Source organism: Mustela nivalis (genome assembly GCF_964662115.1).
Source record: "Mustela nivalis genome assembly, chromosome: 10".
Taxonomy (NCBI): domain Eukaryota; kingdom Metazoa; phylum Chordata; class Mammalia; order Carnivora; family Mustelidae; genus Mustela; species Mustela nivalis.
Window position 1 is genome coordinate 646,936 of NC_139029.1, and position 27,990 is coordinate 674,925.

Genomic DNA, 27,990 nt, shown 5'->3' on the forward strand with positions numbered 1-27,990 from the left:
CACCCCACAGCGCAGCGCGCTCCTCGGACCCTGAGGAGGCCTCCCCTTTGGGACGCTGTCGGAGGGGAAGGTGTCCTGACCTCCGCCTTGGAGGGGACGGAGGCCGCCGTTCCTTCCTGCACCGGAGGTGGGACTGAGGTCGGGAAGGCCGGGAGGCCCCGGAGGGCTGACTTCCAGCTGAGACAGACTTGCGGGGCGGCGGGGGCCCATCTCCTGCCGTGGTCTGGAGGCTTGGGGTCCGCAGAGTCTTGGGAGGAGGAGCTGGGCGTGGGGTCAGCTCGGGGTCCCCTTCCCCTTCTGCCCGGGCAACTCCCGTCAGCTGGAGCCCACCTGCCCCGCGGCTCCGCCGCCTCCGCGGCAGCGCCCAGCTCCGGGCTTCGGTTCCCGCTCCGTCCGAGGGGCCCGGCCTGTCCGTCTCAGGACCGTTGTTTCCGTCTAACGCGAGGAACTTCGTTCTCGAGTTAAGAAGAGAAGAGAGCCACCGAGTTCCGTGTGGCCCGCCACGGCCGGAGTCCTGGGCCAGGGGCGCGGTGGCGGGGGTCCTCCGGGCTCAGGGCGGGGAGGGGATTCCCTGAGACTCGGGGCCCAGGTGCTTGGTCCGGCCACCACTCGAGCCACCACTTGGTGGCAGCAGCCGCCCAGGGCACTCTCGGCTGCTTCTGCTCCTGCAGAGCCCTGCCCGGTGGGCCCCAAGGTGACCCCCACCCTCACCAGGGCTGCCCTGTGCAGGGAGCTGGGTGGCAGGGACTCCCCTCCATAGACAAGCAGATGTCGCTGGCGGTGCTGGGACCCCTCGGCCCTCCCTAATCCCAGCAGCTTTGGGGATCTGCACCCTCTTCCTCAGGGGCTCCCACAGCACTGATCCAACCCCCTCACCTCCGCCCCTCCGCAAGCCACTGTCCTGCCCTCCTCCAGTCCCAGGCCTTGGGCACCCCCTCACTGCACACTCCAGTCCAAGGGCCCCCCCGTCCCTGAGTCAGCATTGTTCTCAGTGGCGCTGAGGTCACCCTGCATCCAGTGGCCAGTGCAGACCTCCACAATGGGGATGCAGTCGTTCACCAAACACTCCCTGAATATCTCCCTCTGTCAAGGATTGTTCTAGATCCTGGAGGCCTCCAGTGGACGGAGACCTTGGTCCTGACCAACCGGAAACAGGCCCCATGTGCATAAACGAGCAGAGTCACCACGCGGGGTGGTCCCGGGAGCCCCCGAAGGAGGTGGCCTGCAGCCGGGCCTGCTCCCAGGAAAGGGCGCCCCAGATGTGAGGGCTCCCGGGTGGGGCTCAGTGAGGGTGTCGGGCAGATCCAGGACCACCAAACAGCTTGTGTCAGCAGCTCCCGGACATGGGCCCGTGGCCTGGCTGCAGCTTCCGCAGCTTCAAAGCCTTAGCCGGGTGCCCACGGGGACGCTCAGAGGGAGGCAGGCATAGCCGGGCCTCATAGCGCGCACTCAGCTCCCGGGCCATGCTGGGAAGGCGCGTGGGGACGAGGGTGCGAGCAGCTACTGCTCCTGAAGACGGACACTGGGGTCTTCAGAGTCCCAGCCACTCCTGCCCCTTCCTGTCCCCTTCTCTACAGGCCTCACACGGCCCCACTACCCGACTGAGAAGGGCAGAGCAAGGCATTGGCATGGAGGGGTCTCGGATGGGCCACAGTCGAGGACCTGGGCCTGAAAGCAGGTGCCCCAAGTCAGGGCTGGCCTGAAGGAGCCAGGCTGCAGCCGACGGCACGGTGGGGCGGGCGGGGGGGGGGGGATGCTCCTTGCCCTGAGCCAGCCTGGGGGTCCTCGTTTGCCCTTGACAGCCAAGGGCGAAGCTGGGACCCCCAGGCCAGGCCTTCACTCACTGGCAGAACAGAGGCCCTCAGGGCCTGGTCTTCTGGGGGCAGCCGCGCCAGAGCCCTGTGTACAAGCTGTCCTCCTGGGGGGCTTCTTCTCTCTGGTTTCATCCAGCTGCTGGGGATTAGCTCCCCTGTCAGGGCCGGACCCAGGGCCTGGGGCGCTTCCACAGAGCACGGTGCTAGGGGAAGCCTCGACCGCGCCACCCCCCACCCCGCTGCTCACCGCCCCGCCCCCGCCCTGGGGCCTTCTGGAGCAGAGCAGAGTGTGGGTGACGGGACAGACTCACCTTGCTGCAGCTGTCCCCGCGTCACCGGCAAGACGCCGGAGGCTGACCAGTTAATTGAGCGGGCTGGAAAGGCCGGGCCTGCCGCCGGGACAGGTGCTGAGTCGGGCTTCCCTGGAGATTAATTTGGATTGGGACTGCGGCTGAGCCCAAATTCCTGTTTGCAACCACCATTTCAGCCAGGCCCCACGGGGCAGAGCAGCAAGTGATCCAGAGACCGGGGGGCCCACCCTGCAGCCCCGTGCAGCCCACTCTCCACTCCCCTGGCTTTGTCCACAGGAACGGGAGGAATCTGTGGGTGATGACCTAGACCCTGCCCCCCCGCCCAGGTGCCTGTCCCAGGACTAGACGTGTGTGGCCAGCTGGTCAGGGGCCTGTCCCAGCCCAGCACCTTGCACCCAAGGAGCAAATGTCTCGGCTCCCAGTGCTCTCAGAGCCAAGGCAGGAAAGGGGTGTTGGCTCCTTTGGCCAGTGCTAGCCCCAGGAGCCCAGCAGGTGCCCGCCAGTCACCTCTGCTTCCCAGCAGGGCTTGAGCCAGGAAAGACCCATTAGCTTGATCCTGGCCTGGAGACAGCTGCAGTGGACTGAGCCCCATTTAGCGTCTCCGCACCCTCCTTGGGACTGGGGGTACCTGGGTCAACCATCAGGCCACTGCGCAGACGGGGTCAAGATGGCGAGGATGGACAGACGAGGACTGAAGCTGCAGGCGTGACCTGGGAAGCCCTGGCGAGCAGGGTGGCCTTCCAACTTCCAGGTGAGACCGGCAGCAGGCGGTGTGTGTGCTTACGGCGGGGGGCGGGACTGCCACCGCCCGGCTGTGTGGCCCTCAGGGTGGCCCAGCTGCACCTGCTCGCCGGGTGAGGCCAGCCTCAAACGCTGGGCTGCCTCCTCCCCGAGCCAGGCCTTTGGACGAGTCTAGCTGGCGGGCGACACTGGGCCACAACTGCCGGCCGCGGGGTGCCAGGCAGCAGCATTCGAGGGGTGTGGCAGGACCCATGGGGCAGTGGGGTGGGGGTGTGGGGCCCACTCACCGGTTCGGGAACCAGAGGCGCGCAGCTTCCTCAAGGCACCGCCTCGCCACGGGGGGTGAGCATCCGCGGCCGAGCCCCACCGGAGCTCACTGGGCTCAAGTCCTGGGCTGGCACAGCCTCCAGCCGCCACCCCAAGAGCCCCACAGCCAAGGAACAGCTGGGGAGTTGGCCCAGGAGGGACCGTGGCCCTGTCTCCACGCCCCGTCCCGGCCACCGCCTCTCTCCCGACAGCCCCCCTCCCAGCGGTCCTCTCAGAGCTGGCCACGAGGTCCCCGTCTGCCCCACCATCCACACCCTTCCCGGCTGCTGCCCTCTGCCCAGTCACACTGGTCCTTTCTCGGTCCTGATCGAAGTCTGCAGCTCAGGCTTCTTCCCTCACTGTGGCCTGCAGGTGGTAGATCTTGCTGGCCCTGGGGCTCTGCTCTGGTGTCCCCTCCACCGAGAAGCCCTCCTGGCCCAGCCAAAGCTCCTCCCCGAGGCCTCCCTCCACGTGGTAGGTGCTCCTGGGTTTCCCTGCCCCACGAGTGGGAATTGGAGGTTGGGGGTGCAGTGTGCCTTCCCAGGATGGGGAGCCCACACTCTATACCCAGGGCATCCCCAGAAACTCAGGGGACCCATGCAGAGGGACCCAGATTGAAGTAGCCAGCCAGTTCTGAGGGTGACCCGGGCTGGAGGGAGTGAAAGTCAAGCAGAGACCAAGCTTTGGGGATATTGGGGGTTAAACAGCGTTGAACGAAATTCCGTGTCTGCTGGGAACCTGTGAGTGTGGCCCAGTTAGGAAGCCAGGTTTTTGCAGATGGAGTCTGGTTGCGATGAGGCAGCGCTGGGTTAGGTGGGCCTGTGATCCGGTCAGACTGGTGTCCTGGTAAGAACAGGGGAGCTTGCACACACAGCCGCGAAAACACAGAGGCCGGGCCGGAGCCCTGCAGCCAGCCGGGAGCCCGGAAAGCCCGAGGGGTCCAGGAAGACCCTCCCGGGGCCTTCCGAGGGAGCCCCGCCCCTCCCGCACCCTCGGTCCAAACCGAGACTTGTGGCCTCTGGATAGGTCCTGTGGTATCAGGCTGCCAGTTCCGGGCCCTGGTGCCACAGGCGCCGGATGCTCTTCTGGCTGCCAGCACCAAGGACAGTCTGGGCAGCTGGGGGCAGCTGGGCAGGCCGAACCCCCCTCTCCCATTCCCTCTCCCTGGGTCCTGCCAACCACCCCGCAGAGCAGAGCCAGCTCAGCTTCCAACCCACGTGTTTCCTGGGAAGGGCCCAGGACGGGCCATCCCGGGCCGGAGCTCTCCCGGAGAGCCTGGCTTCGGCTCTAAGGGGAGCGGCTCTCCCCATCGGCTGCCTGCGGCCGGCGGACCTGCCCGTGGGGGCCACGACTTCCTGAGACACCAGCAGGTCCCTGTGCCTTCCAGGCCCCAGACCAGACCCACCGCCGCCAGGAGCCCGGGCTGTGTCCCCCCATGTCCGTGTGGGAGAGCGGGAACCTGGGAAGCTCCCATCTCCTTGGGCTGCCTGCAACCCTGGTGGGGCCCCAGCGCAGGGGCGCGTCCCTCTGGGAGGAGCTCCTGAGCCCTGGCCTGGCCTCCTCACGCGCCCTGCTCCGCCCCTTCCCTTCCCCTGGCTCCTCCCCATGGCCCCTCCCCCTCCCGCCTCCCCCTCACCCCCTCTTCTGCTCTCCCCCGGTCTCCCTCCCCCCACTTCTGTGCTTGTCCTCCCCTCCTTCCTGTCTTCCCGAACCCGGGCCATCCCGCTCTACCCTCCTCTCTGGAAGGGCACAGAGGCCTGGGCCCTGTGTGGTGACACAAAGGCTGGGGCAGGGGTCAGTGGATGGCTATTTGACCTCCCTGGCAATAATAGGTAGAGGTCTTGGGGGACAGGGGTGGGGGGCACAGGCCGGGAGAGCAGCTTCTGTCTCACCCCACCCCCAGGAGTTATGGACCTAAAGTCATTTCACCACCTGAGTCTTACTGGGGCCCTTCGGCCAACCAGAGGGAGGCAACCTGGCCCCCCGAGGATCCCGCCTGAGGCCCGCAGGAGATGTGTGGCCAGTGGGAGCCCAAGCCGGGGGTCAGCACCCAGGCAGGCAGCCACCCCAAGCCCCCTTGGGCCGCCGAGCTGGGCCTGCCCTCCATCCTGCGGCCAGTCATCCCCCTCCCCACCCCCTCCCTCCGGCCCCGAAGTCACGGATGCATGGCAGAGGGGTCCTGGCCAGAGCAGCAGCCCAGGGAGCCAGCCGGCCCCTCAGTCCGAGGCAGCTTCAGGCCCATCCGGCCACTCCAGGGAGGAGGTTGGGGGTGGATACCGGCGCGAAGAACGCGGGGGTGGGGACGGAGGGAGAAGGGCCCTGCGGTCTGGAACACCCGACACGTGTGGGCTAGTTCTGGGGCATATCGGGGGCAGCCGCTCCACGGAGTCCACGGAGTCCTGCCCCCACCCCCCAGTCAGAGCTGGAAGGACTGAGGGAACCACGGAGGCCCCTCCAGGCAGCCCCTCTCCTCCTCTGAGGCCTCCCCCTTTTCCCACAGGGAATGCTGGCTTCTGTCTCCCTGACTCCGCTCACCCACAGCCGGGCTCAGGTCCCTGCTGTCGGTCATCCCGCCTGGGCCCGGGCAGCTGAGTCGGGGGTCCCAGCCACCGCCACACATGGGTTGCCCTCAGGGGGCAGGCTTGGCCCCCGCACAGTCCACCCCTTCAGGGAGGGGAAGTGGGCAGCTGGGGTCTGAGCAGCCCCTGGCTTCCCAGTGGTGGGGCTGGTGGCCCCACGCCCTGCCTGGAGTGGAGGTGGGGACAGTTCCTGCTTTCTCAGAGCCCTGCCTGGTGGTGGATCAGAGCCCGGGGCAGGGAAGAGCTGCTGGGCCCCTCCTCTGCGAGCTGCTTCCCCTCCCCCCTCCCCGGACCCTGCCCTGTGAGCAGCCACACCAAGGGGCCCAGGTCCTCAGGCCACGCTCACATCGGGGCCCAGCCCATTTGCCCACATCCAGTTCCGCAATGGAGGTGCTGCTGTTCCACCCCATTTACAGACAGGCCTGCTGGGGCCCGGAGCCCTCTGTCCCTGTGTCCCGGACCGTGAGACCATGAGCACAGAGCTGACACTTGAACCCAGCCCTTCCTCACGGCCACCCAAGCTCCAGGTCTTGCTGGCTCCGTGGCAGCCGGGGGCCTTGCATAGGAGGGACTGAGGGCACAGCATCAAGCGAAGTGTGGGGTGCTGTGGGTACTCAGGAGACCCAATCCGAGGCTGGGCAGACCACGAGGCTCATTCCTCCTGTTTGGGGACTCCTGAGCCTCGGAGGTCCCCCTGCGAACCCCCCAGACCCTTATGGAATGACTGTCCCACCCAGGCTCTGCGCCCAGGCCAGGCTGCCCCGCCCCCTCTGCCGAGGTCAACCTCCTGAGGCTGACTCCCAGCAACCCCAGCTGTCCGGGGCCCACTGACTCGCAGCCCACAAACATGACCTGACCCTCCCGCACCCCCAGCCCTGGGCGCAGCAGGACTGCCTCTTGCAGGCCTGTCCTGGCTCAGGCTGCCGTCTGCAACCGAAGAAGACCCTGAACTAATTCAGGCTCCCCACAGTCTCTATCTTGAGGGGCTGTCCCCCGCCGGGAGGCACACTGGGACAGTCAGTGCCCCTCAGGGAGCAGCTTCTCTTCTCCACCACACGAGAGCACCTGGCTTTGGGGGATGGGCGGAACAAAGAGCCACCAACCCAAGTGGACAGGGAGGGTGCCGCCGAGATCCTGGTCTGCCGGGGCTCCCGGCCATAGGACCCCCATGGGGACAAAGAGAGGCCGTGGAGTCCTGTCGCTGCCCAGCAGTCTTCCCTGAGGGCCACACACTGGGTGGGGGGGGCTTGTGCCCCACAGAAATGTCTTTCTCACGTGGCGGAGCCTGGAAGTCTGAGACCAGGCGGCTGGCAGGGTCGGCTTCTGGTGAGGACCCTTTCCTGGGTGACAGGAGACCGACTTCTTGCTGTGTCCTCACGTGGAGGAAGGGGCGGGGGAGCTCTCTGGGGTCCCTTCTGTAAGGGCTCTAGTCCCGCCTTAGAACCTACTCACCACCCGCAGGCCTCCCTTCCCCAGCTGGAGGTTAGGCTCCGACGTAGAAATCTGGGGGGACGTGCACACGCACACGCAGACCGACGTGGCCCCGGCTGGGCCCCCAGGTGCGTGGCCCCCAGGTGCGTGGCCGGCTGCTACCGAAGGCGGGAGCGGGCCCTAGGTGCAGGCTTCGACATGCAGTCACACGCACGTCGTGGAGGGAACGTCCTTATTCAGTCCAGCTCACAAGACAGGCCGCACACCCGGAATTCGAGGAGAAAGTTCAGGTTTGTCTCTAGTGAAAGGACAGGGCTCCTTTCAAGCATCTGCCCTCAACGCATGTGACTCCGTGAGGGCGGGCCCACCCAGCAGGTCCAGGCCCCCCAAGGGGAGAGCCCATCAGCAAAAACTGGAGTTGGGGAGGGGTGCATCTTCCTCTGGGGAAAACGCATGTTGGTGGGAAATACGTGGCCTTAGATTTGCGGAGTGGCCGAGGGCTGGGGCCGGCCTCTGGCCTGCTGCGAGGAACTGGGCCCAGCTCAGGGCATGCTTCTAGCGAGGGAGAGAGGCAGACCCCAAGGATCATGGGGACCCAGGGGGGTCTGTCCCTGACACAGGGTCGAGCAGAAGCCTCTCCCCTTGGCCATGGGGAGTGGAGCCCTCCCCGGCACCCCTCAACCTTCTCGGGTGTGGCTGGTGGACGCCTGGAGCCGGAGACCGCAGGGCGGGAAGGCGGGCAGCCCGCAGGAGCAGGAGCGGCTGCAGACGCCCACCTGGGGGCCTGTCCCGGCTGCGGCCCCGCCCCCGAGCCCCCACCCCCCTCTCCCCTGTCCCAGGCTTCATCCTCACTTCCTGTGTCCAGGCCTCAGGACTATGGGGTCCCAACGGCCACAGAAGTTGTGTGTGTTTGCATGTTTGCCCGTGTGCGCGTCTGTGTGTGCGCGTCTGTGTTGCATGTCTGCGTGTGTGACGTGTGTGGGCACTTGTCTGTGCTCTCGTCCCCAGAGCTGGATTCCAAGGCTCCTCCTGACCAGGGTGTTTCCCACAGGGGAAACTGAGGCCGGAGGGGCTCTGCCGCATGTCCGGTATGTCTTCTAGACATTTGGCCTGACGCTCCCGCTCCCACGGGGTGGGGCCCCGGCTCCCGGGGCAGGTCCGCAGGGGGCAGCCGTGGTGAGAGCCCTCAGACCCGCCCCCCCTCAGACACCCCCCCCTCAGACACCTCCCCCCCACCCCACCCCACCCCACCCCGCCTCTCAGCGTGCTCTCGATCCCTGCCTCCCCCCTGCCCCTCCTGGCAAGCAGATTGCAATCCAGACTTGTTCACGTCTCCGCAGCAGCCCTTCCAAGTTAAACATTACTCACGGAGACAAGGCCACTGGGCAGCACTCGGCCTGGAGGTGGGATGGTCTGTGGAAGGTGCTGGGTGGAGGCCTCTGCCAGGCCAGTGGCCACAGGACCCTCCCTGCGGTGTCTGCGGGGCCGGTGGGTGGTGGGCCGGGCAGCCCGCTCCCCGTACCACGTCCCTCCCACCGCACATCCAGCTTTGACGGTCCTGGGCAGGGCTGTGGGCGGGGGTCCCTGGGCAGGCCGGGAGGGGCTTCCCAGGGACCACAGAGGGGCAGGTCTGGGCCAGGTGAGGGCCCTCCTCTTGGCCGTCCCCCCAGCCCCGGGGCAGGCCAGGGGCAAGGCTGGGAACAAAATGTTCAGAAGAGTAGTCTCGGCTGCTCCGAGTCGATTCTCTGCGCCCAGGCCTCAGTGTTCCCAGCAGCCAAGTGGGGCCGGGGTGCTGTTTGCTGAACTTCCCTCCCGTTCACCCCACCTGGCAGCTGTTCTGCCCTGGCCTGTCAGTGATGGGCTGTGGGGCTGGGGGCCTCTCGGGCTCAGAGCAGTGCCTCCCAAGACCCCCTCCCCTGGGGGAGCTAAGCTGGGGGTGAGCAACTGGCTTAGTAAGTCATCTAAGTGCCCCCCATCCCTCCTCCTCACTCCCCTGCGCCCCCACCCCCGACCTCAGCCTGAGCAGAACACGTCCGCTGAACAGAGCTCAGCCTGGGGGCCTCCCGTGGGGCCTGGCAGGGGCCCAGATGGTCGGGTCAGGAGGAAAGGGCAAGGGCAGAGGCAGCCCCGGGAGCCTGCCCGTTACATAAAGACTGTGAGGGAGAAGGGCAGAAGGGCAGAGCCACGCAAAGTCCGGGCAGGGCGGCCTGCGGGTGCTGCGGGTGCCTCTCCCCACCTGTTCCGGCGCCACGAGCTGTTCATCCTCGAATCTCACACCGTTCGTGTGAAGTGTCCCGCCCCCCCGTCCAGCGGCTCCCAGGACCCCGCATGCCCCTTCGTGTCCTGTCTGGACAGAGCCTGTTGGAACAGGTGTTTCCCCAGACAAGCCTCATCCACCTCCTGCTAGGGTTACCCCCACTTCGGGAGGCATGGCGGCCTGCCCCGGGCCCCTGCAGGGCCTCCCCCAACTCCGTGCCCTGGGCCACCGCCGTGGGACAGCGAGGCCCCTGGGGAGGGGGCGGGTGGGAAGGCCCACCTGCGCAGCCAGCGGCGCTCCCCACACGCCGAGCTGTGAGTGTGTCTGTGTGGGGCTCCGGAGACAGGGCCGCCCACCTGCGTGCCTCGTGCCCGGGCCTGCGAGTGTGCCTGCCCACGTCAGACGGGGCGAGTTGGGGCTTCGTACCTCAGATAGAGCAGGAGGGCAGGAATGTGAGCTTCGAAAACACCTTCTTTCAATACTGTTTCTGGGAGCAGAGACCGAGGCTAAGAGCACGGCGGTTGGGCGTCTCCTTTGCCCTTCTGGATGTCGGCAGGACGGACTGTGGCCCTGACCCCCCGACTGGCCGAGGCCGGGGGCGGCACAGCCCCACGATGCCCTCTCTGCCCTCCCAGGGTCACTGCTTTCTTTGAACCCCAAGCCCCGTGTCTGCTTTCAGGGAGGGGGAGACTGCTGGGGTGGGGCTGGCGTTTATTTTGTTGTGGTCCCTTGGGTTGATGGGGAGGGGCAGACTCTGCTCAGGGGCGACCCCCGCATCCCAGGAGGCCCCGTGGCGGGCCCACCCAACCTCGTGGGCTGCTGGCGGGAAGGGCAGAAGAGCTCCCCAGGCAGCTCTTCGTACCCCGCAGCCTGCCCTGCAGGCCAGCAAGGATACTTCAGCCACTTCCACGGGGGAGACAGCGAGTTCCCAGCGCACACTAAGCACCCCCACGACGTGAGGTGTTTCTCCAGCAGGGTCCGCACTCCCACCAGGTCCCAAACGCCCTCGGACTGCGTCAGGGCTGATGACAGACCTCAGTCTGGGCGTTACAGGGACGGCTGGGTAGCGTGGCCCTGACAGACACAGCCTATTGATGGACTGCAGGGGACCTGGCCCCCTAAGAACGGGCCACAGCCCCCCAGTTCAGCTGCCCAATCAGGACCAAGGTATAGAGCATGTGGCCCACGACAGGCCTGGACAGGGCAGCCGGGTGCGGGAGGGGACCGCAGGCCCACGGGCACAGCCCCAGGGCCTCCACCGACCAGGCCACAGGCCCTCCCGGCACCGCAGCCACCTCCGAGGCCCTCCGCCACGGTTCCCGCTTTCTGATGAGGGAGCCGCGGGGCCTTCCCAGGCCAGACAGGCGGCTGCCCGGGCAGCCAGCGAGGCCTGGCGCCGGCCTGCCCCTGCCTCCCCAGCCGCTAGGGCCCGCGGCAGCTCCCACAGGGCAGCCGGCGTGGCAGGGAGCCCGGAGCGGGAGGGAGGGCCGCCCCCTGGGCCTGTGCCCTCCGCCACGGGGGCTCCGGCGGCCACTGAAGGCCCCGCTGCCGGGCCGGCAGGGGACAGGAGAGGCCACTGCGACCGCGGCCTCGGTCTGGGGCGCCTGGGGGGCTCGGCCTGGGGCGCCCGGGGGCACGAGCTGGGGTCCCGCACGGTGGCGCCCGGGGGGCCTGGGCGGCAGGAAGGGGAAAGGTGACGTCATTGCCGCCTGGAATCTGCTGTTTGGAGGCGTCGCCATGGAGACCGGAAGGCTGGGGCGGGTAAAAATAGCAAACCCAAGAGGGTGTGCGTTCCAAGAACTCCAGTCTCTGAAAAGAAAGGAGCCGTGGTCTTGTTTCGCGCGCGGGGACAGAGGCCCGGGGCGGGGGCTGAGGGGGGGGACGGCGGCGTTTCCGGCTCCCCGTGTCCCCACCACCCCAGGGAGCTTTGTCCCCAAGCAGGGCTGGGCCCTGGGCTCCCTTGCCGGCTGCGGGGGTGGGGCGGGGGTTGGGGGGACCATTAGCTCCGGACTGGACTTGGCTGGGTTTCCTCCCGACTTTTCCTTCGAGGCAAAAGGAAGCAGAGGGCTTCCCACCCCATCCAGACCCAAGCCCACCCCCGCCCCTCGCCAGCAGCCCCCCAAGGAGCAAAGAGCTCAGAGCACCCCAGTCCCCCCAATGGCCCCCCCAGCCGCCTGCCCCCGATTTTCCTTCCAGGCCGGCCTGTGCCCTGCCTGCTGCCGGCCAGGCCAGGGGAGGGCTTGGCCGCCCTGAAATGCCAGGCTAGTACTGCCTGCATGTCCCTTTAGCTGTGTCCTCTGGGGGTCCACTGTGTCCTCACGGGTCACCCTCAGTCCCAGTCACAGAAATGAGGCGGGGGGCCAAGGTCCCCAGGCCCGTCTCCTCCAACAGCTGAGAACCAAGAGTCCCAAGAGGGACTCTTGTGAAGTGCTCCCCAGGCTGGTGCCCCCCGCCCCAGCCACCACGGCTGTCCTCCTGGTGGCCGCTCACCGCGGGGGCCTCTGTTCTGACCAAAGGGAAATCTGGTCGCTGTTCCTCCCAAGAGCACAGTCCGGGCTGAACCGTCTTTGGGCTTCATGCCCACGGGTGACCAGGTGTCCTCAGAGGAGCCCAGAGACCCCAGCGGTGGGTGCCGACGGGGCCGACTCCCAATCCGGAGAGAGAGGAAAGCCCGAGCTGCTCCTGGGGGCAAGGACCACCGTGGCCCTGGGGAAACGCCTGTCTGAGGCGGGCTGGGTCGCACCCCTGGCCCTCCAGGGCGTCCCTGCCAAAGGACCCGCAGTCTCTTCTGTGCAGAAGACCGGCTTGTTCTCAGAGGGGTGCCGGCGGGGACAGGGGCTGGGCGGCCCCTCCCTCTGCAGGGGGACCCTGGGAACATGGGAGTCTCGCCTCTTAGGCCCAGACCCCCGTGGCTGGTGGTGGTCGTGGCTGGAGCGGGAGAGGGAAATGGAGCCCTGTGCAGGGGGAGCTCATTCCCCCAAGAAATAGCTCGCATGCCTTATGTAATGCGTGAGCTCACCCGAAGGCCTGCCAGGAATGACGGCAGGAGGGCGGGAGGGGCCTGCTCAGGGAGCCCAGTGTGTCTCTGATGTGCAGTTTACAATTTTCAGGGAGAGGAGCCTGCGGCCTTGGCTCCAGGAGAGAGGGGCCCTGGGCCCTGGGTCCCCGTGGTGTGGGAGGAGGCCCAGGAGGGGCCCAGCACAGTGGCCAGGCCTGGGGTGCAGCCCCGCTCCCCCCACCGGCCAGGTGCCGACAGGACCCCTGTAAGTCATCTAAAATTCTCTGGGGAGCATCTCAGGGAGGCCTGGAGGAGTGGGCACTCTGCCCTGCCCTCCTCGTCATGGGGCGACGCCTTCCCCATTTGGGCCGTCCCCACCGTGTGGTCTCTCCCCTTTGGGGTGTGCGGTGCCCCCACATCCTCTACAGGAGGCTCGAACTCTAGACCCAGCCCAGTTACTCTGTCGAGACCTGCAGGGGCTGCCTGCCGTGGGGCTGGGGTGGTTCTTAGGGCATGGGGGTCACGAGGGCAGTGACTTGCAGCTGAGGGGGAGCGGGGGGGGGCGGCGGTCCCTGGGCCACACAAGTGGCTCGTCTCATCTGACTCTGTCTGTGGCTCCGTTAGTTCACCAAAATTGCAGGAGTGTCTGTCCACTGGCCACTCACTGCTGGAGGGACAGAGCCCCCAACAGGCAAGGGCAGGTGACAGGCCGAGTGCGGGTAGCACCACGCATGAGGAGTCTGGCTCCAGGGCCCCGGTGGGGGGCACAGGAGGGCTGAGGACAGTACTGGGAGCCCAGGAAGTGTGGCAGGAAGTCAGAAAGGGAGGCAGCGGGAGGAGCTGTGGGCCCGAGGGAGGGAAGATGTGACTGTGTCCTGGTGCTGGGGGTGGGGGGGCAGAGGGGGGTACGTCACTGGTGGGTGTGGGGGCCCAGGACGTGGGATGCCCTCTGCGTGATTGGAAGGCAGAGCCCGCGCCTTCCCCAGCTGCTGGGAAGTCGAGGGGCTCTCGAGCGCTGGGCCTGCACGCAGGGCCGGGTACGGGCCCCCACAGCAGGGCTCCTTGCTGGCCCTCTCCATGCCGGGGTCACTGGAGTCTGGCCCTCGGAGCTCCCACCGGCCCCTGCCGGCTCACCACAGCCTACCTGACCAGACCCTGGCGCAGGCTCCCACCCCTGGAGGCTTGGCGCCTTGGGCAGCTCCGGGGCCACCCTGAGCCTCCTCGTGTGCCGCTTTGACAGGGGACGGTAGCACGCCCGGCCCCAGCGCCGGGAGGGAGCCATACTTGCGCGGGCTCACAGCCCCTGGCACCCAGACCACGCGGCCTTCTGCTGTCACCAGCCGTGCGGCTGCTCCAGCCCTGGGACGACTATCTTCGGAAGGTGCCGGAGGAAAATTTCCTGCAGACCAGAGCTGGCCCTTCTGGCCCCCATCGGGGTCTCCACACGCACTGGGTGGCACACAGCGAAGTCTGCAGGACAGAGAGAGAGTGGGGGTGGGGGGCCTTGAAGAGCACTGCTGATGTCCTGGCCCTGGCGTCCCCTCACCCCTCACTGTTGACGGGTGGGGGGGTGCTGGGACTGCGGGCGGGCGGTGGCTGCCCTGTGATCGGCGGGGCACGGCCGGAGCCCTGGGCAGGTCATGCCCGGCAAGGTGCACATTCCAGAGCGGCACAAGGTGCTTGGGGGGACAGGGTCCTGGGGGCAGGGATGGGCCCGCAGGGCAGACCGCCCACACAGGCGCTCTGTGCACCCCTCCAGGCTGAGTCCTCTCTGGAGTGCCCCACCAGCTGAGGACACAGGCCCAGAGCCAGGTCAGCAGGCCCCGAGCGTGGAGCCCTGGCGGGGGTGGGAGTGTGTCCCCCTCCCTCATTCCCAGTCAGCTTTCCTTCTGCTCTGGCTCCTCGACCTCAGGGTGCTCTGTGTTGGCTGAGCTGTGTTGGCTGAGCTGTTCTTCCCACCTGGGCCCTGGGGCTGGGCCAGGCCCCCTCCCAGGCTGGTGTGGGCCCAGAGGTGGGAACTAGCAGGCACTTGGGTCCCAGGCAGGACCGCCCAGTCTCCCAAGAGCCCCAGCCAGCTTCCTCCAGCCGCTGAGGCCAAACCTGCCATGGTGGGGGCTGCCAGGGTGGCAGTGCCACGGAGCCCCAGGGCAGTTGTTTGGCATGGGAAAGGGTACCCTGCTTTTCCCTCCTCCCCCCTCCAGGAAGACAAGGGCAGCTCCTGGCAGGGACAGGTGCATGGGGGGTGTTGCCCACAGAGGGAGAAGGCAGGATTTAGGGGCATAGGGTGAGGTCGTCAGCCCCTACAGCAGCGTTCTGCGCTCACCTTCTCATTCGCAGTGGCAACCAGAGTGGGACCCCCGTGGCCATGCTCAGGTCTCTGCTCAGCTTCCCAGGTGCTACCTTGGTTGACCCCCACAAGGCAGGTCTTAAATGCATGCTGGATGCGGGGACCCGTGTGTGACCCTGGCCCCTGACCATCCCAGGGGAGGCAGATGCACCCCCTCAGCCATGTGGGACGAACGGGCCATGAGACTGACCCCACAAAATGTCCCATGGGGAATGGGGGGGGGGTCCTTCCTTGCCAGAACGGGCCAGGAGACACAACAAGGGAATGTCAACAAAGCCAAAAACAGCTTCTTTGGAAAACTAGGAGGTGCAGGTTGTCACAAGGAAGAAATTAGAAATATCTACAGTTCCCTCACTTGGCAAAAACCAGGATCCTGTATCTGTTTTCTGATCCAGGAACCGAAGTCTAAGCACCATGTCCGCCGCAGCCGGGAATTTTGATCGGCACCGTTTTCATTATCATTTTGTTTTAAAACATTTGTAATTCCCATTTTAATTCCTTCTTTAATCAATGATTTATTCAAGGTATCATTTCCTGAGCTGTGAATTTCGTGGTGGGAATGTGAGTTCATTTTTCTTTGTTATTTATTTTCAGTTTAGAGTTCTGGTTTGTGTGTTTAAATTCTTAGCAAAGAAAAATACGTAGATGAAAACAACAGAAAGAAGCCCAAAGGTTGGGGCACTTTCATCAAGTCTGCAGTGGTCCCTGAGCCCCGCTCTGGACTCTGGGTTCAATGGCCTGGCCTTGGCCTCTCTCGATTCTTTCATCCGTTTCTTGTCCGAGTTTTCTCCACATTTTAAAACTATGTGCTCTTGGGGTGCCTGGGTGGCTCAGTGGGTTAAAGCCTCTGCCTTCAGCTCAGGTCATGATCCCAGGGTCCTGGGATCGAGCCCCGCATCGGGCTCTCTGCTCCTCGGGGAGCCTGCTTCCTCCTCTCCCTCTGCCTGCCTCTCTGCCTACTTGTGATCTCTGTCTGTCAAATAAATAAAATCTTTAAAAATAAAAAATAAAGTAAAAAAAAAAAGATTATGTGCTCTTGCTTTTTTTTTTTAAACCGGTTTTCGGCATTCCGGAGCGCCCCTGCTCACCCGCACCCTCTGCTCCGAACATGCTTTCTTTTCTTTGATCTTCCCAAACGAACTATTTCATAACTTTGGTTATTTCGTTTGCACTATTTTAATTATGTAAATACTGTTCTCGGTGATCCAAGGAGTGAACTCTGTTTAGCTATATTGTTTTTCCTGGAGTGAATATTTGTTTTTATGTTTTCGCCTGCCGAGTTCTCTCTGGGCCCATAGCTAGCCCTCCTGCATCTCCCGACAGGCACCAGTTTTCCCTCTAGCGGAATGCATCCTATATTCCATCGGTTCTACGTTTTCCTGGCACCCTCTTTCCTGTCCTGGTCTGGTCTGGTTGCTCCCTGGACTCTGCCTCTAGACTGATGGGCAGAGTCGGAAGTCCCCGCCACAGACGGGACACCTGCATCTCAACTCGTGCTGTCGTGACGGTTCCAACTCCCATTACAGAAACGGCCTGTGACCTCAACTCTGTCCCACGCTGGCCTAAACTCTCAGCCCACAGTGGGTGTAAGGCCAGCCCCAAGCCTCATGTACGCTGCTTGGTCTCCACTCTCCTCACCACTGTGGCTCATGCGACCGGCTCTGCAGGGCTGCGCATTGTCACGGGACATTTAAAATACGCGCCTCTCTTCTCCGGCCTGCGCGCCGCAGCGGGAAGGGCCCAGCTCCTCTGCCCCCTTGGTTGAAGCTGGAGCCTATGCTCTTGGTGTTCTGCTAGTGTCCCCTCAGGCCTTACCCCGCAGGCACAGTGGTGAGACCTCCAGCTGCCTCAGGCTAGAGCCTGCTCCGCCAGGCATCTCAGACTAAGCAGGGCTGCAAAGAGAATTTAGGCTTCCTCCCTACAACATTCTTAAAAATACTTTTTGTGTTTTCTTCCAATCTTGAACTTACAGAAAGGTTGCACAACTAGCACAGGAGCCCCCTACCCTCCCACCCACAATCCGGAAGAACTGGCGATTGCTGACCCGTTGCTCTATCACACGCCAAAGCAAGGGTGTCCTCGGACATAACCAGAGCGCCTCGTCCGAACCAGGGACACTGCCGTCTGGTCTCAGGCCACATCCAAGACTTTGCGGTTGTCCCAGTAACGTCCTCTGCGGCAACAAGACCAGCCCAGGGCCACACGTCCTACTGAGTCAACACCTTTTTAGTCTCCAAAGGTCCAGAACATTCCTTGGCCTTTCCCTGACTGCTGAGACCCTGACCCCTTTAAAGGTTCTGGGCCCTCCTTCTGTAGAGCCTCCATGTGGGTGTCCGAGTTTTCACCCGATCAGATGCGGGTTATGCTGCTTTGGCAGGAGAATCACAGAAGGGATGTGTGGTCTGCCGTCCCTGTCAGTGAGGCAGGATCGCCTCTGAACAGAGCGATGGTGCCCACCTAGACCTCTGGGTTACGGTGGTGTCTGCCGGCCTCTCCCTGGGAACGCACTCCTCCTCCCCTGGTGATTAATGGGGACCTTGTGTGAGGAACTTGAAAACTAGGCAAATAGCTTATTTCTCATCAAACTTTCAACTTACAAATCCATTTATTTTAATAAGTATCTGAATATGCGTGGACTTGTGGTTTCCTATTTTATTCCATGATCACAGCTCATGCCTGTAATTATGACCTCTGATTTGCCAGTGGGGGGGGCCCCTTCGAGCTGGCACACGTCCTTCTGACATGTCCCTGTTACGCTCTGAGCCCTTCCGTACTTCTGGGCACTGGAAGGCATTCCAGGATCGTCCTGCACTCTCCCCGCCTGAGCCCTGAGCCCCGCCATCCTGCCAAAGAATTCTGGTTCCCGCGAGTGGGGGATAGGATTTAGAAACCAGGATGCAAGTTCTTGTGTGCTCACTGCTGTTGGGGTGTCACGTCTCGCGGGCCCTCACCTGACAGAGTGAAGAATTACACGGATGTTTGTACAAACACGTTTACATCTATTGTTTTTCTCCATGTTTATAAATATTGAAACTTGTGGGTTCACACTGGTATTGCTAATTCCAATTCCACACACACGATTCATTTATCCCTCTCCGTATCTGTAATGCCCGTCTCTAACAGCGAGAAACTGGACTCCTGTGACCCCTCAAGTCTCCACAGCACTCAAGGGACCTTATTCCTTTACCAGCAGATGTGTCCTTCCCTTGCCAGTCTTTCCACAGGAGATCGAAGCCATGTGGGTAGAACCCCACCCCATGGCCGCCAGCACTGGTTTCTGTGCCTGCAGAGGTACAAGCTCCACAAATGTGAGCACACATGAGCTGCTGCCCACAGTCATCAGCCAGAGAGTTGGAGGGGGTAAGTGGTGGTGCACAGGTGTAGTGGGTCCCTGTCCCTGCCCTCTGATGGGGCTGTGCCCGTGGTCTGGACCTTCTACTTGGCAGCCTGGTGTCTGGCCATTGGCAGTGGGAGGAGTGAGTGAGCCACCCCACCATCCAGCTGCACGGTGGGCTGGAGGTTGGAGGAAGGCCAGCAGGATTGAGAGTCCCCCCCACTGGGCCAGGGAGAAGACAGGGGGCCGGCTGGCTCTGTCTAGGCATGGCTAGCCTGTGAGGTGGGCTTCACTGCTCCAGAGACTCCAGCATTGCTTGGGGAGGAGGCCTCAAAGTCCACCAAGAAGGAAACACTTCAGAGGCAATCCAGTCCCGTCCTGCGTCCCAGGGCCCTTTGATGCTCCCCTGCCCCCATCACATATCCCCTGCAGCTCTGGCAAAATGTTGCCCCCTGCCTTCGTGGGACTCGTCCCTAGACCCCTATAAAGCCAGAGGATGTAGAGGGAAGTGGCCCGTTTGATCCAGGCACTGCCCATCAAGAGGACCACGGGCTCAGGGCCCCCGTGGGAGGGCCCGCTTGGCCAACAGAGCGAGAGAAATTCTGCGCTTGGCTGGAAACCGTCTCCAGCTCCCCCCACCAGTGCCCCAGCCACCTCCTGAGCTGTGTGGAATTCAAGTCCACAGAGAAGGAACCAACCCTCTCAGGGTGCAACATAAATGAACTTTTTTGGCCCAAAATGGGGATCAAGAGAATGATGTCCCCAAACAAGCACGAAGTCCCTTTGTTTGGTTTTAAATACTCCTTCTGAGTTTCATGTCGCCAAGAGACAAGCCTCTTGTCGGGCAGCTGCTCCTGGGGGGATCCGCGAGAAGGGTGGGTGGGACAGGCCTAGGACACAGGCAAGCGGAGGGGAAGGCTCCTGCTCACAGAGGACAGTGGTTGCTTCCGGATGGAGCTCGGCGCCTGAGTCTCCAGCCCCTCCTCGGTGTCTCCCTGCGCCTGCGGCCGTGCAGGGCTGGGGTGGCCTCTCCAGACACCTGCCTGCACCTCAGGGCAGCCTGGGCCTGTAGAGATGACAGGTCAGCTCCGCAGGGCCGGTGCCACCCGCCAGGAGCTCTGGGCTGGGGGCAGTTTCAGCCTCCACTGGGGAGGCAGGAGCAGGGGGTGACAGGCCGCCCTCAGGTGAAGCTCACCCAGGCTGAAGCGGGCTCGGCCCTCTCACCTGTGCCCGGCTCCGGGGTGCTCTTCACGTGTCACCCAGTGCAATACCCAGAAGGGGTATTTAGAAACTTGGGTGCCCTTGTCCTGTGGCACAGAAAGCGCCACTGCCTAGCTCGGCTGCTGTCCATCCGCGTCCGGCTGGAGCACAGACAGACAGAGCCCTCTCTGGGATGTCCAGTCCCCACCTCCTCGGCCCCCGCTAAGACGCTGCCTCACCTGGGGGCGACCTAGCCAGTCCCGCTTGGGGACCTCCGTCTTCGCCCACCCCCGGGGACACCCCAGTCCCGGGAAGGACCCACAGCGGCGTGTCCCGCCGGCTCTGCCGCAGACGCCCTCCAGACGCTAAGTGGCTGCCCTGCCGGGGTCGGGGGTCAGGCCGCCTGCCCGAGGTTCCCAGGACTCCCCCCAGGCTTGACCCCGGCCAGGGCCGGTGGGCGCAGGGCGCGGCCGGCGCTCCCGGAGAGGGCTTGGCTGCGTGGAGCCAGCCGTCCTGCCCCGCGGCGCGCGCCGACCAGGGCGCAGGGCACGGGGCGCTGGGTCGGGTGGGGGGCTGCGGCCTGCACGTGCGGGGGCGCGGGGACAGGCTGCATCGGGTGCGCGCCCGCGCGGGGTCGCCTCGGCCGGGGCAATCCTAACGTGCAGGGACCCCCGTGGCGTCCCCGTCCTTCGACGGGGCCCGGGTCGGGCCCGGGGCTGTCCCCGTCGTGTGCGGGGTTCCCCACGGTCGCGTGGCGTGGCACCCCCGTCCTGCCCGCCCCTCCGCGAGTCTGCGGTTGTGGCGGGGGCCGCGTGTGGGTTTCTGGGCCCCGGCGGCGGCGGCGGCGGCGGCGGCGGCGGAACCGGCGCCTTCCCAGCCACGCAGGAAGCGGCCTCGGCCGGAAGGGGGGCCACGGCCGCCGCCGCCGCCCCCGCCGAGCGCCCTTCCGGCGGGCGGGGCCGAGCGGAGCCGAACGGGGCCGAGCGGGGCCGAGCGGGGGCCGAGCGGGGCCGAGCGGGGCCGAGCGGGGTCGAGCGGGGCCGAGTCCCGGGCGGGCGGGGCCGAGCGGAGCCGAGTCTCGGCCGAGCGGAGCCGAGTCCCTGGCGGACGGGCCCGAGTGCGGCCGAGCCGGCCCGAGCCCCGGGCTGGGTGGTGGCGGCGCGGGGGGAGCGCGCGTTCCTGGAAGAGCCAGGCCGGGAGGCGGTCGCATTCCTGGCCGGCGCTCGGCTGAGGCGGACGCGCGGCTCCCGACGGCGCGAGGGGCGGGGCGGCGGCGCGGGGCGGGGCGGCGCGGGGCGGGGCGGCGGCGTGAGCTCAGCGCCCGGCGCTCAGTCCGAGCCGGAGCGAGCCGCCGGGAGGATGTGCGCCGGGCCCCGCGCCTCCGCCGCCGCCGCCGCCGCGCTCTGAGGGCCGCCGCCACAGGCGCTCCCGCCGCCCCGGAAGCCGCGCGCGCGCAGGCGGGGCGGGCGGGCCGCGGAGCCGGGCGCGGGCGGCGGGGCGGGCGCGGGCCGGGCCGGGGCGGCCGGCGGCGGGCGCGACGCGGCCGGCCAGCGCCGCCGGGACGAGCCGGGCGGGCGCCGCGCGGTGGGAGGAGCGGGGCGGCGGCGGCGCGCCGCGCGAGGACGGCCCGGCGGGCCCCGCGCCCGCGCCCCCGCTCCTCCCGGGCCCCTCGGCCTCGACCGCCGCGGCGATTCGCGCCTCGCGGCGCCGGCACCTGCCCGCGCGCCCCCCGCGAGCCCCGGGCCCGCGAGCGTTGGCGTTGGCGTTGGCGGCGCGCGCAGGGGCATGCCCCGCGCCTAGGGCCCGGGGGGCGCGCGGGGGGCGCGCGGGGGGCCCGGGCGGCGGCGGCGGCGGCGGCGGGCGCGGCGCGGGGCGCGTGGATGTGGCGCCGGGCCCGGGTGCCGGCGGGCTCCAGCGGCGGGACCCCTTCGCCCCGCCCGCCTACCCCTTCGCGCCTCCGGGCGAGGCCGAGGCCGCGGCCGTGATCGGGCGGGAGCCGGCGGCGGGGGGGGGCCGGGGCCGGGGCCGGGGGCGCCGCCGGGGCGCGCGGGGCGGCGGCGGGGGCCGCGGGGGCCCGGGGGCGCGGGAGCGGGAGCGGCCCGGGGAGTCGGAGCGCACCATGGAGGCGGCGGCGGGCGGCCGCGGGGGCTTCCAGCCGCACCCGGGGCTGCAGAAGACGCTGGAGCAGTTCCACCTGAGCTCCATGAGCTCGCTGGGCGGCCCGGCCGCCTTCTCGGCGCGCTGGGCGCAGGAGGCCTACAAGAAGGAGAGCGCCAAGGAGGCCAGCGCGGCTGCGGTGCCGGCGCCGGTGCCCGCGGCCGCCGAGCCGCCGCCCGTGCTGCACCTGCCGGCCATCCAGCCGCCGCCGCCGGTGCTCCCCGGGCCCTTCTTCATGCCGTCCGACCGCTCCACCGAGCGCTGCGAGACCGTGCTGGAGGGCGAGACCATCTCGTGCTTCGTGGTGGGCGGCGAGAAGCGCCTGTGCCTGCCGCAGATCCTCAACTCGGTGCTGCGCGACTTCTCGCTGCAGCAGATCAACTCGGTGTGCGACGAGCTGCACATCTATTGCTCGCGCTGCACGGCGGACCAGCTGGAGATCCTCAAAGTCATGGGCATCCTGCCCTTCTCGGCGCCCTCGTGCGGGCTCATCACCAAGACGGACGCCGAGCGCCTGTGCAACGCGCTGCTGTACGGTGGCGCCTACCCGCCGCCCTGCAAGAAGGAGCTGGCCGCCAGCCTGGCGCTGGGCCTGGAGCTCAGCGAGCGCAGCGTGCGCGTGTACCACGAGTGCTTCGGCAAGTGCAAGGGGCTGCTGGTGCCCGAGCTCTACAGCAGCCCCAGCGCCGCCTGCATCCAGTGCCTCGACTGCCGCCTCATGTACCCCCCGCACAAGTTCGTGGTGCACTCGCACAAGGCGCTGGAGAACCGGACCTGCCACTGGGGCTTCGACTCGGCCAACTGGCGGGCCTACATCCTGCTGAGCCAGGACTACACGGGCAAGGAGGAGCAGGCGCGCCTCGGCCGCTGCCTGGACGACGTGAAGGAGAAGTTTGACTACGGCAACAAGTACAAGCGGCGGGTGCCCCGGGTGAGTGTCCCTGCGGCTGTGGGCGTGGGAGGACACCGGGGCGCTGGGTCCCAGGGCCTGGAAGCTGGGGGGCCCTCCTGGGCCGGGGACTCGGTCTGTGCAACTTGGAGATTTTCACAGCATTTGGGTTTATTTTGAAGAAATTCAGGGTAGCGTCGGTGTCCCCGTCGACGGTCGTGCGGGAGGGTCCTCCGGCTCGAGCCCGTGACGCGCCCGCTGGCTTGGCGTGGGGGGGCCTCGGTGGTCTGGGGGCCGGCTAGCGGGGCGGAGAAGCCTTCCCGAGGCCGCAGCCGCTGCCCTGGTGGGCTGGGAAGGGTGGGCTGCCGCGCTCGAGCGCTCTCGCTCCAAGTCCTGGGAAGTCGGATCCGGGCTGGGCCCAGGCTGCAGCCGCAGGCCTAGGCCTTCCTCGGGGGGCCGTGAGGGGCGTGCAGACCCAGGCCCCCCGGCCCCCGCTCGCAGGCAGAGGGGTGCTTGCCGCTGGTCCTCAGCAGACAGAACTGGGCCCGATGGGGCCTGTTTGCGCCTTGAAGTCTTGGGAGACAGTCAGGAACGAGGCCAGGTGTCCAGGCCGCGGTGGCGGGGGCCGAGGCTCGGCGGCTGCCGCGGTGTTTCCGCGGGCCTGCCTCGGTGGGAGTCCCAGAGTGTGGGGACTGCCGTGTGGGGGCCGGGGCCGCTTGGCCCTGGGCTTGAGGCCTGGTCAGCGGGCTCCTGGGGCCCTCATAGGAGTAGCTCCTGGCCTGCGGCTTGTTTTGGACACGCCCGTTTCCGTGTCCCCCTGTCTCTGAGACGCTGCGGGCCTGGGGGGGGCCACTGGCCCGGGCTCTGTCGCTTGCCGGGCGGAGGACCCGTGACCTGGCTGGGGAGCCGGCTGGGGAGCTCCCGGGCCGCTGGACGCCGAGACCCCTCACTGGCGGTCCTCGCCGAGTCTTCCTGGTGTCCTGCCCTCCCCACGCGTTTGCGACTCTGCTTCTGAGCCCCCGGGCTTATTCAGTGGCACACAGAATGCTGCATCGGCTCAGCTATTCTGAGGAGGCCTCATTAATTCAGCTACTGCATCAAACTTTTTTTTCTAAATCTGTGAATAGATGCTCCCGCCCGGTTTTCTCCGGGCGCCCCTCCAGCGGAGTGTCAGCGTCTCGGTGAGCAGAGAGGGGGCTGGGGATGGAGGGGCCTGTTGCCTGTGCTCGGAGGGGGCCGCCGTGTGCGCGTGCACAGGCCTCCCGCGGCGCTCCTGCCCGCGGCTCTGGCGCCGCCCAGGTGGCCGCCGGCCGCAGACCGTGGGGCAGGGTTGGGCCAGGCCGGGCAGGGGGTGGGGGGTGTCTGAGCAGGGGGTGCTGGCAGGAAAGGCCCAAGCGTTTGATTTCGGATGACTCGGTGACGGGTGGCGGGATGGGCACCCTCCGTGAACCGCGGGCTTTTCCGTTTGGGGTGCCCGGACCTTCCGCGGCCACTGCGGCCTGGGGGGCCTTTGACAGCAGTTAGTGGCCGCGCCGTGGCAGGGGCCCTTGTCTGGCAGGCTGTGTCCGTGTTGGTGTCCGAGTCGGGGGGCGCGAGGGCTGTGTGGGGTGGTCTCCGGCTCCCAGGGGCTGGCCCTTTGTCACAGCCGCGGCCCTGGGCGCTGTGGTTCTGTGCGCGGCCATCCCCGGCTCAGGGAAGGCGCAGCCTGAGCGCCAGGCCCGGGCCCTGCGTGGGGAGCCGTGGGACCGTGCCCCGCGGCCCAGGGAGCGGAGGCCGGTGCCGGTGTGTGCGCCGGCCTTCCCGGGAGCCGCTCGGGGCGGCCTTTCTTCTTCCGTGCTTTCCCTGATGCTGCCCTGAAGCTCCTTCGCGGAGGAAACAGGAATTTCCCCACGGATAGGAAGAGCTGCTTAGCCTAAGTGGGTGGGGTCCCCAGGCCACAGTGCCAGCCCGCTGTCCTCGAGCTGGTGGGCCGGACCAGGCTCCCGGCGCTGGGCTTCCTGGGGCGCTGGGGGGCTCTGCTGCTGGCTCTGCCACCCCGCGGACGCCCCGCTCGCCAGCTTCTCTGCTCGGCCTGTGTTCGGGGCTCTGCCTGCTGCCTTGGCTCTGTGACCACGCAGTTGGGAGTCATGGGGTGCGTCGTCCTCTTTAAATGTCCTGGCGCAGCCACGTGCTCGTCCGTGTGAGTGCCGAGGGCCCCGAGTCAGGTGGGTGGAGCTCAGGGTGGGAGGGACCCCCGGCTGCCCAGAGCCGACGTGCGCTGAGAGGAGCTGCTTGGGAAGACCCCCCCCCCACCCCGTCGCACCCCCCCAAAGCCCTGTCCGTCTCTGATTGCGCCTTCTCCCCGCCTTTGACAGCTTATTTGTGGAATCGGTTTGGGAATGTTTTCAGTTGTTGGGTAGGTTAGTTTAATGGTTTTGACTCACCAAGGATGAGGACAGCAGGGAACAAAGAATGTGCTGGAATTCTCTTTGTAGGGGACACGGTTCCCCTGGGGCCTTGGGTTCTGTGGAGACCACGGGAGCTGGAGTGTGTTCCAGGCTGTGGGACTGAAGTGCCGCCCGGGGCTCCTGCCAGCTAGTGCTCCACTGCCGCCGGGGCCGGGAGGGGCCTCTGGGGTGCCGGGGAGCCACCTCTGAGCCGCTTCCCCACAAGTTGCTGTCCTCGGCGTCCCGCAGTGGCCCAGTCCAGCTGTAGAACCCCGTGGGGCTGCTCCGGGAGCCTCATCGTGCCTCTGCTGGCTGCATGACCTCGCGCCAGTGGCTTCAACTGTGTGTGTGTCCGTGTCCTCGTGTGTGAAGTGGGGACCCTAGTAAGCGGTGTGACGGCGGTGTCGATTTTCCTAGGGCGTGCAGGTGTCCGCTGTCAGGTTGGGGCGGGGATGCGTCATTTTGTTGCTGGGGGCCATGTGGCGAGGAGGTGGGGACGCGGAGACGTCTCCGCTCCTCTGCCCCCTTGGTTCTGTCCCTGCCCCTCCGGCTTGTTGCTCACGGTATTTGGGCTGAGTCAGGCCGGTGGCTGTCAGAGGCGGACATTGTTGCCGCCGGCGTGGCTGCTGCATGGGGCCTGGCTCCTTGGGGGCCACCAGAGGCTTCCCCGTCCGGCCGACCGCAGGGCTGTGCTTGGGCCCCAGAGACGCTCCTTGGAACCGCTGTCCTGCGGGGTGTCCTGCTTCTCGGGTTGGAGAGTCTGGCCTGTGTGTGTTTCTCGAGCCCCTGCCTTCCAGACACCCGAGTTCTTGGAGGGGCTTGTCGCGTGGGTCGTTGTGCTCCAGGGCCCCGCGGTGGCGTGAGTGCCGGTGACTGGGTTTGTCTGAATTCCTCACATGGGAAGTCTTCTGTCACCTGAGACTTTACCCTGGTCACAGGGCGGTGTTTTCTGAAAGTAGAGGCCCGGCCAGCGGCGCTGGTGGCCTGGTGTCTCGTGGCCCCGTTGGAGAGTGACTGCAGCTTCTAAGTGCACCGGCCGGGAAGGGGGTTCCAGCCCGTGGACCCTCCCTAGCGAGGCGCGGTTCGCTCCTTTACGCTGGGGTTCTCTTGGGAAGGAGTGCGGTCAGGAACCTTCCTTCAGGCGGGAGCAGACTCTGACCGTGTGCATCATCTGGGACCCCCTCTTTCCTGGGGGGGCCGTCTGTTGTGTGGGCAGAGATTCAGAGGGTCAGTTGCCCCTTTGTCCCCTTGTTTTGCTGTAGGCTTTTGTGGGGTTCCGTGGTGATCTTCTGTCTCCAGACACTTGGCTGAGGACGTGGGGAACCATCTCAGCTGATGCTCCGAATTATCTCAGGGGGAACCCTGGATGGGCTTTGGTTCCTCCCCCCGCCCCTCCCCCCGCCAAGCACAAGGATGGGGTCTGCAAGTTGGTCTGGTCGCCTGCCCGGATGGAGGCCCCAGAGTGAAGGTTGGGAGTTGTCTCCCATGGGGGCCGCGGCAGCTTGAACGCGGCCTCTGCTTTCTCCCTGTGCCCCGCCGTGGGCTGTGTGAGAGTGGGGGAGGGCCGGCCAGGTGCCTCGGCCTGTCTGGGTGTGCAGAGCCGTGTCTGGACGGTCCTCCAGGCGTGGGCCGCCTGTCCGTCTGTCTGCCTGCTCCTCTGTCGGCCACCCGGCTATTTCCAGGACCCGTTTTTGGAGCTGGACCGGGTCCCTAGCCTCTGGAGTTTTCCCAGGGCGGCAGCTGGCCTGGGGCAGCAGGGTCGTTGGGTGACCTTTGTCTGTTCCTGCTACCTCACCGGGGTCCCCCAGGCAGCACGGAGCCTTGGGAGTAGGGTCACGGACTCTGGGCGTCTCGGTTTCTCAGCCTTCGGCAGCCGGTTTGTGCAATGTGTGTCTGAGATGTCGGGCCAGGGCAGACAGGCCCGGAGCAGGAGGAAGTCTGGGGGAGTGTGACCGAGCCCCACCCCACACCCCTGGCTGCGGGGACCTGGGGGGGGAGGCTGTGCTTCCGGGGCAGCCCCAGCTGTCTGGCGGGCGGCGACCGCGGGCGGTGGCCGAGGCTGGCGGCCGGACTCTTTGTGGCCCGGAGAGTGTTCCACAAGCAGCAATAATGTGTCTCTTTCTAAGGATTGCGAAAGTCGGGAGGATTTCTCCACTGGAGGAATTATGCAAGTTTCAACTGAAATGTTTTTAAAAAGTTTCTTTGTTTTGAGTCAAAATATAGAGGCTGAATGATTTCCTTCAGGTCTGTGAGCGCCGCGGTGGGAGAAGGCCTCCATTCTAGGTCAGGCCCTCGCCCTCCGGGTTTGCTGTCCCTGAGGAAAAGGGGACACCGGCGAGGGGGGCGGGGGCGGGGCATTGGGCCGCAGCCTGGGCGTGGCCTGGGGACCATGCCCATTGCTCCCCATTTTCTGTTTATCAAGCATCTCAGATGTGGGGGGCAGATCAGAGTTGCTAAGAAGGGACCGGAAGTCGTTTCCTGGGGTGTGGGGCTGTGTGTGGTGGTGCCTCCGCCCCGCACGGCCTCGCTTGCTCCGAAGCAGGTTTCGGGTAGCGTTGGGTTATCCGAGGGGATGAAGAGGCGTGGGTGGCCCTTGGGGGGCTACGTACATGGTCCCCTGTTGCGTGTGCGAGCACAGCACGGTTCCCCACCCCGCCCCACGTCTCAGAGGCTGCTCACTCCCCCGGGACCAGGTGTGGCGTGTCCAGGCAGACTCAGGTCACGCCCGGGAAGCCTCTAGCCTGTCCCCAGGGCTGGCGGTGGGGTCAGCTGTAGCTCTTACGCTGTTCTTCATGGGTCGGGGACACGGTTCTAGAGGCCGGCCCGGACGCCCTCCTGCTTCTGCTGGCAGCATCGCTGGAGGCGCTCAGCGAGGTGGGGCGGTCTTGCCGGTCACAGAGCTTGGGAGCTGGTTTGGGGGCCGAGGGGAAGGCCCTCTACTTCCGGCACTCGCCGCGGCTCGTCCCCTTCCTTACTGAGGGGGCCCGGGCTTGGGCGTGATGTGGACGAGAGGTGGTGGGCATGAGGGCGGCGCCGGCAGGAGGAGCGGAGTAGCCGGGGCGCCTGTGCGAGGGCTGCCGCTGACCGGGGTGCGTGCTCTGCAGCGTGGGGCCTGCGTGCTGCGCTGGCGCTTGCCAGACGTTCTTGTCCCTTTGGTGATCCTCGTGTCTTCCGTGCTGGTGAGCAGATAGGCCTCCAGA

General features: G+C 66.2%; 1 protein-coding gene and 1 long non-coding RNA gene across 4 annotated transcripts in view; one reads left to right on the forward strand and one right to left on the reverse strand.

The window, feature by feature from the left end:
• Nucleotides 1-383: 383 nt before the first annotated feature.
• LOC309842144 lies at nucleotides 384-7,493 on the reverse strand. 2 transcript variants are annotated; one of them, XR_014299521.1, is made up of 4 exons: nucleotides 3,154-7,493; nucleotides 2,126-2,279; nucleotides 1,845-1,950; nucleotides 384-455 (listed from the first exon to the last, which is right to left on the reverse strand). It is a non-coding gene; the product is annotated as an uncharacterized lncRNA (long non-coding RNA). The 2 variants fall into 2 exon arrangements; XR_014299522.1 differs by having other exon boundaries at nucleotides 1,845-1,953.
• Nucleotides 7,494-21,437: 13,944 nt separating this feature from the next.
• SKI (SKI proto-oncogene) overlaps nucleotides 21,438-27,990 on the forward strand; it is a gene marked incomplete at its 5' end in the record, with an annotated part of 64,969 nt that continues 58,416 nt past the window's right edge. For both annotated transcript variants that reach the window (XM_082686550.1, XM_082686551.1), the window contains one exon: nucleotides 21,438-22,406. In XM_082686550.1, coding sequence (XP_082542676.1) covers nucleotides 21,438-22,406 — 969 coding nt within the window. The remainder of the gene's footprint in view (nucleotides 22,407-27,990) is intronic.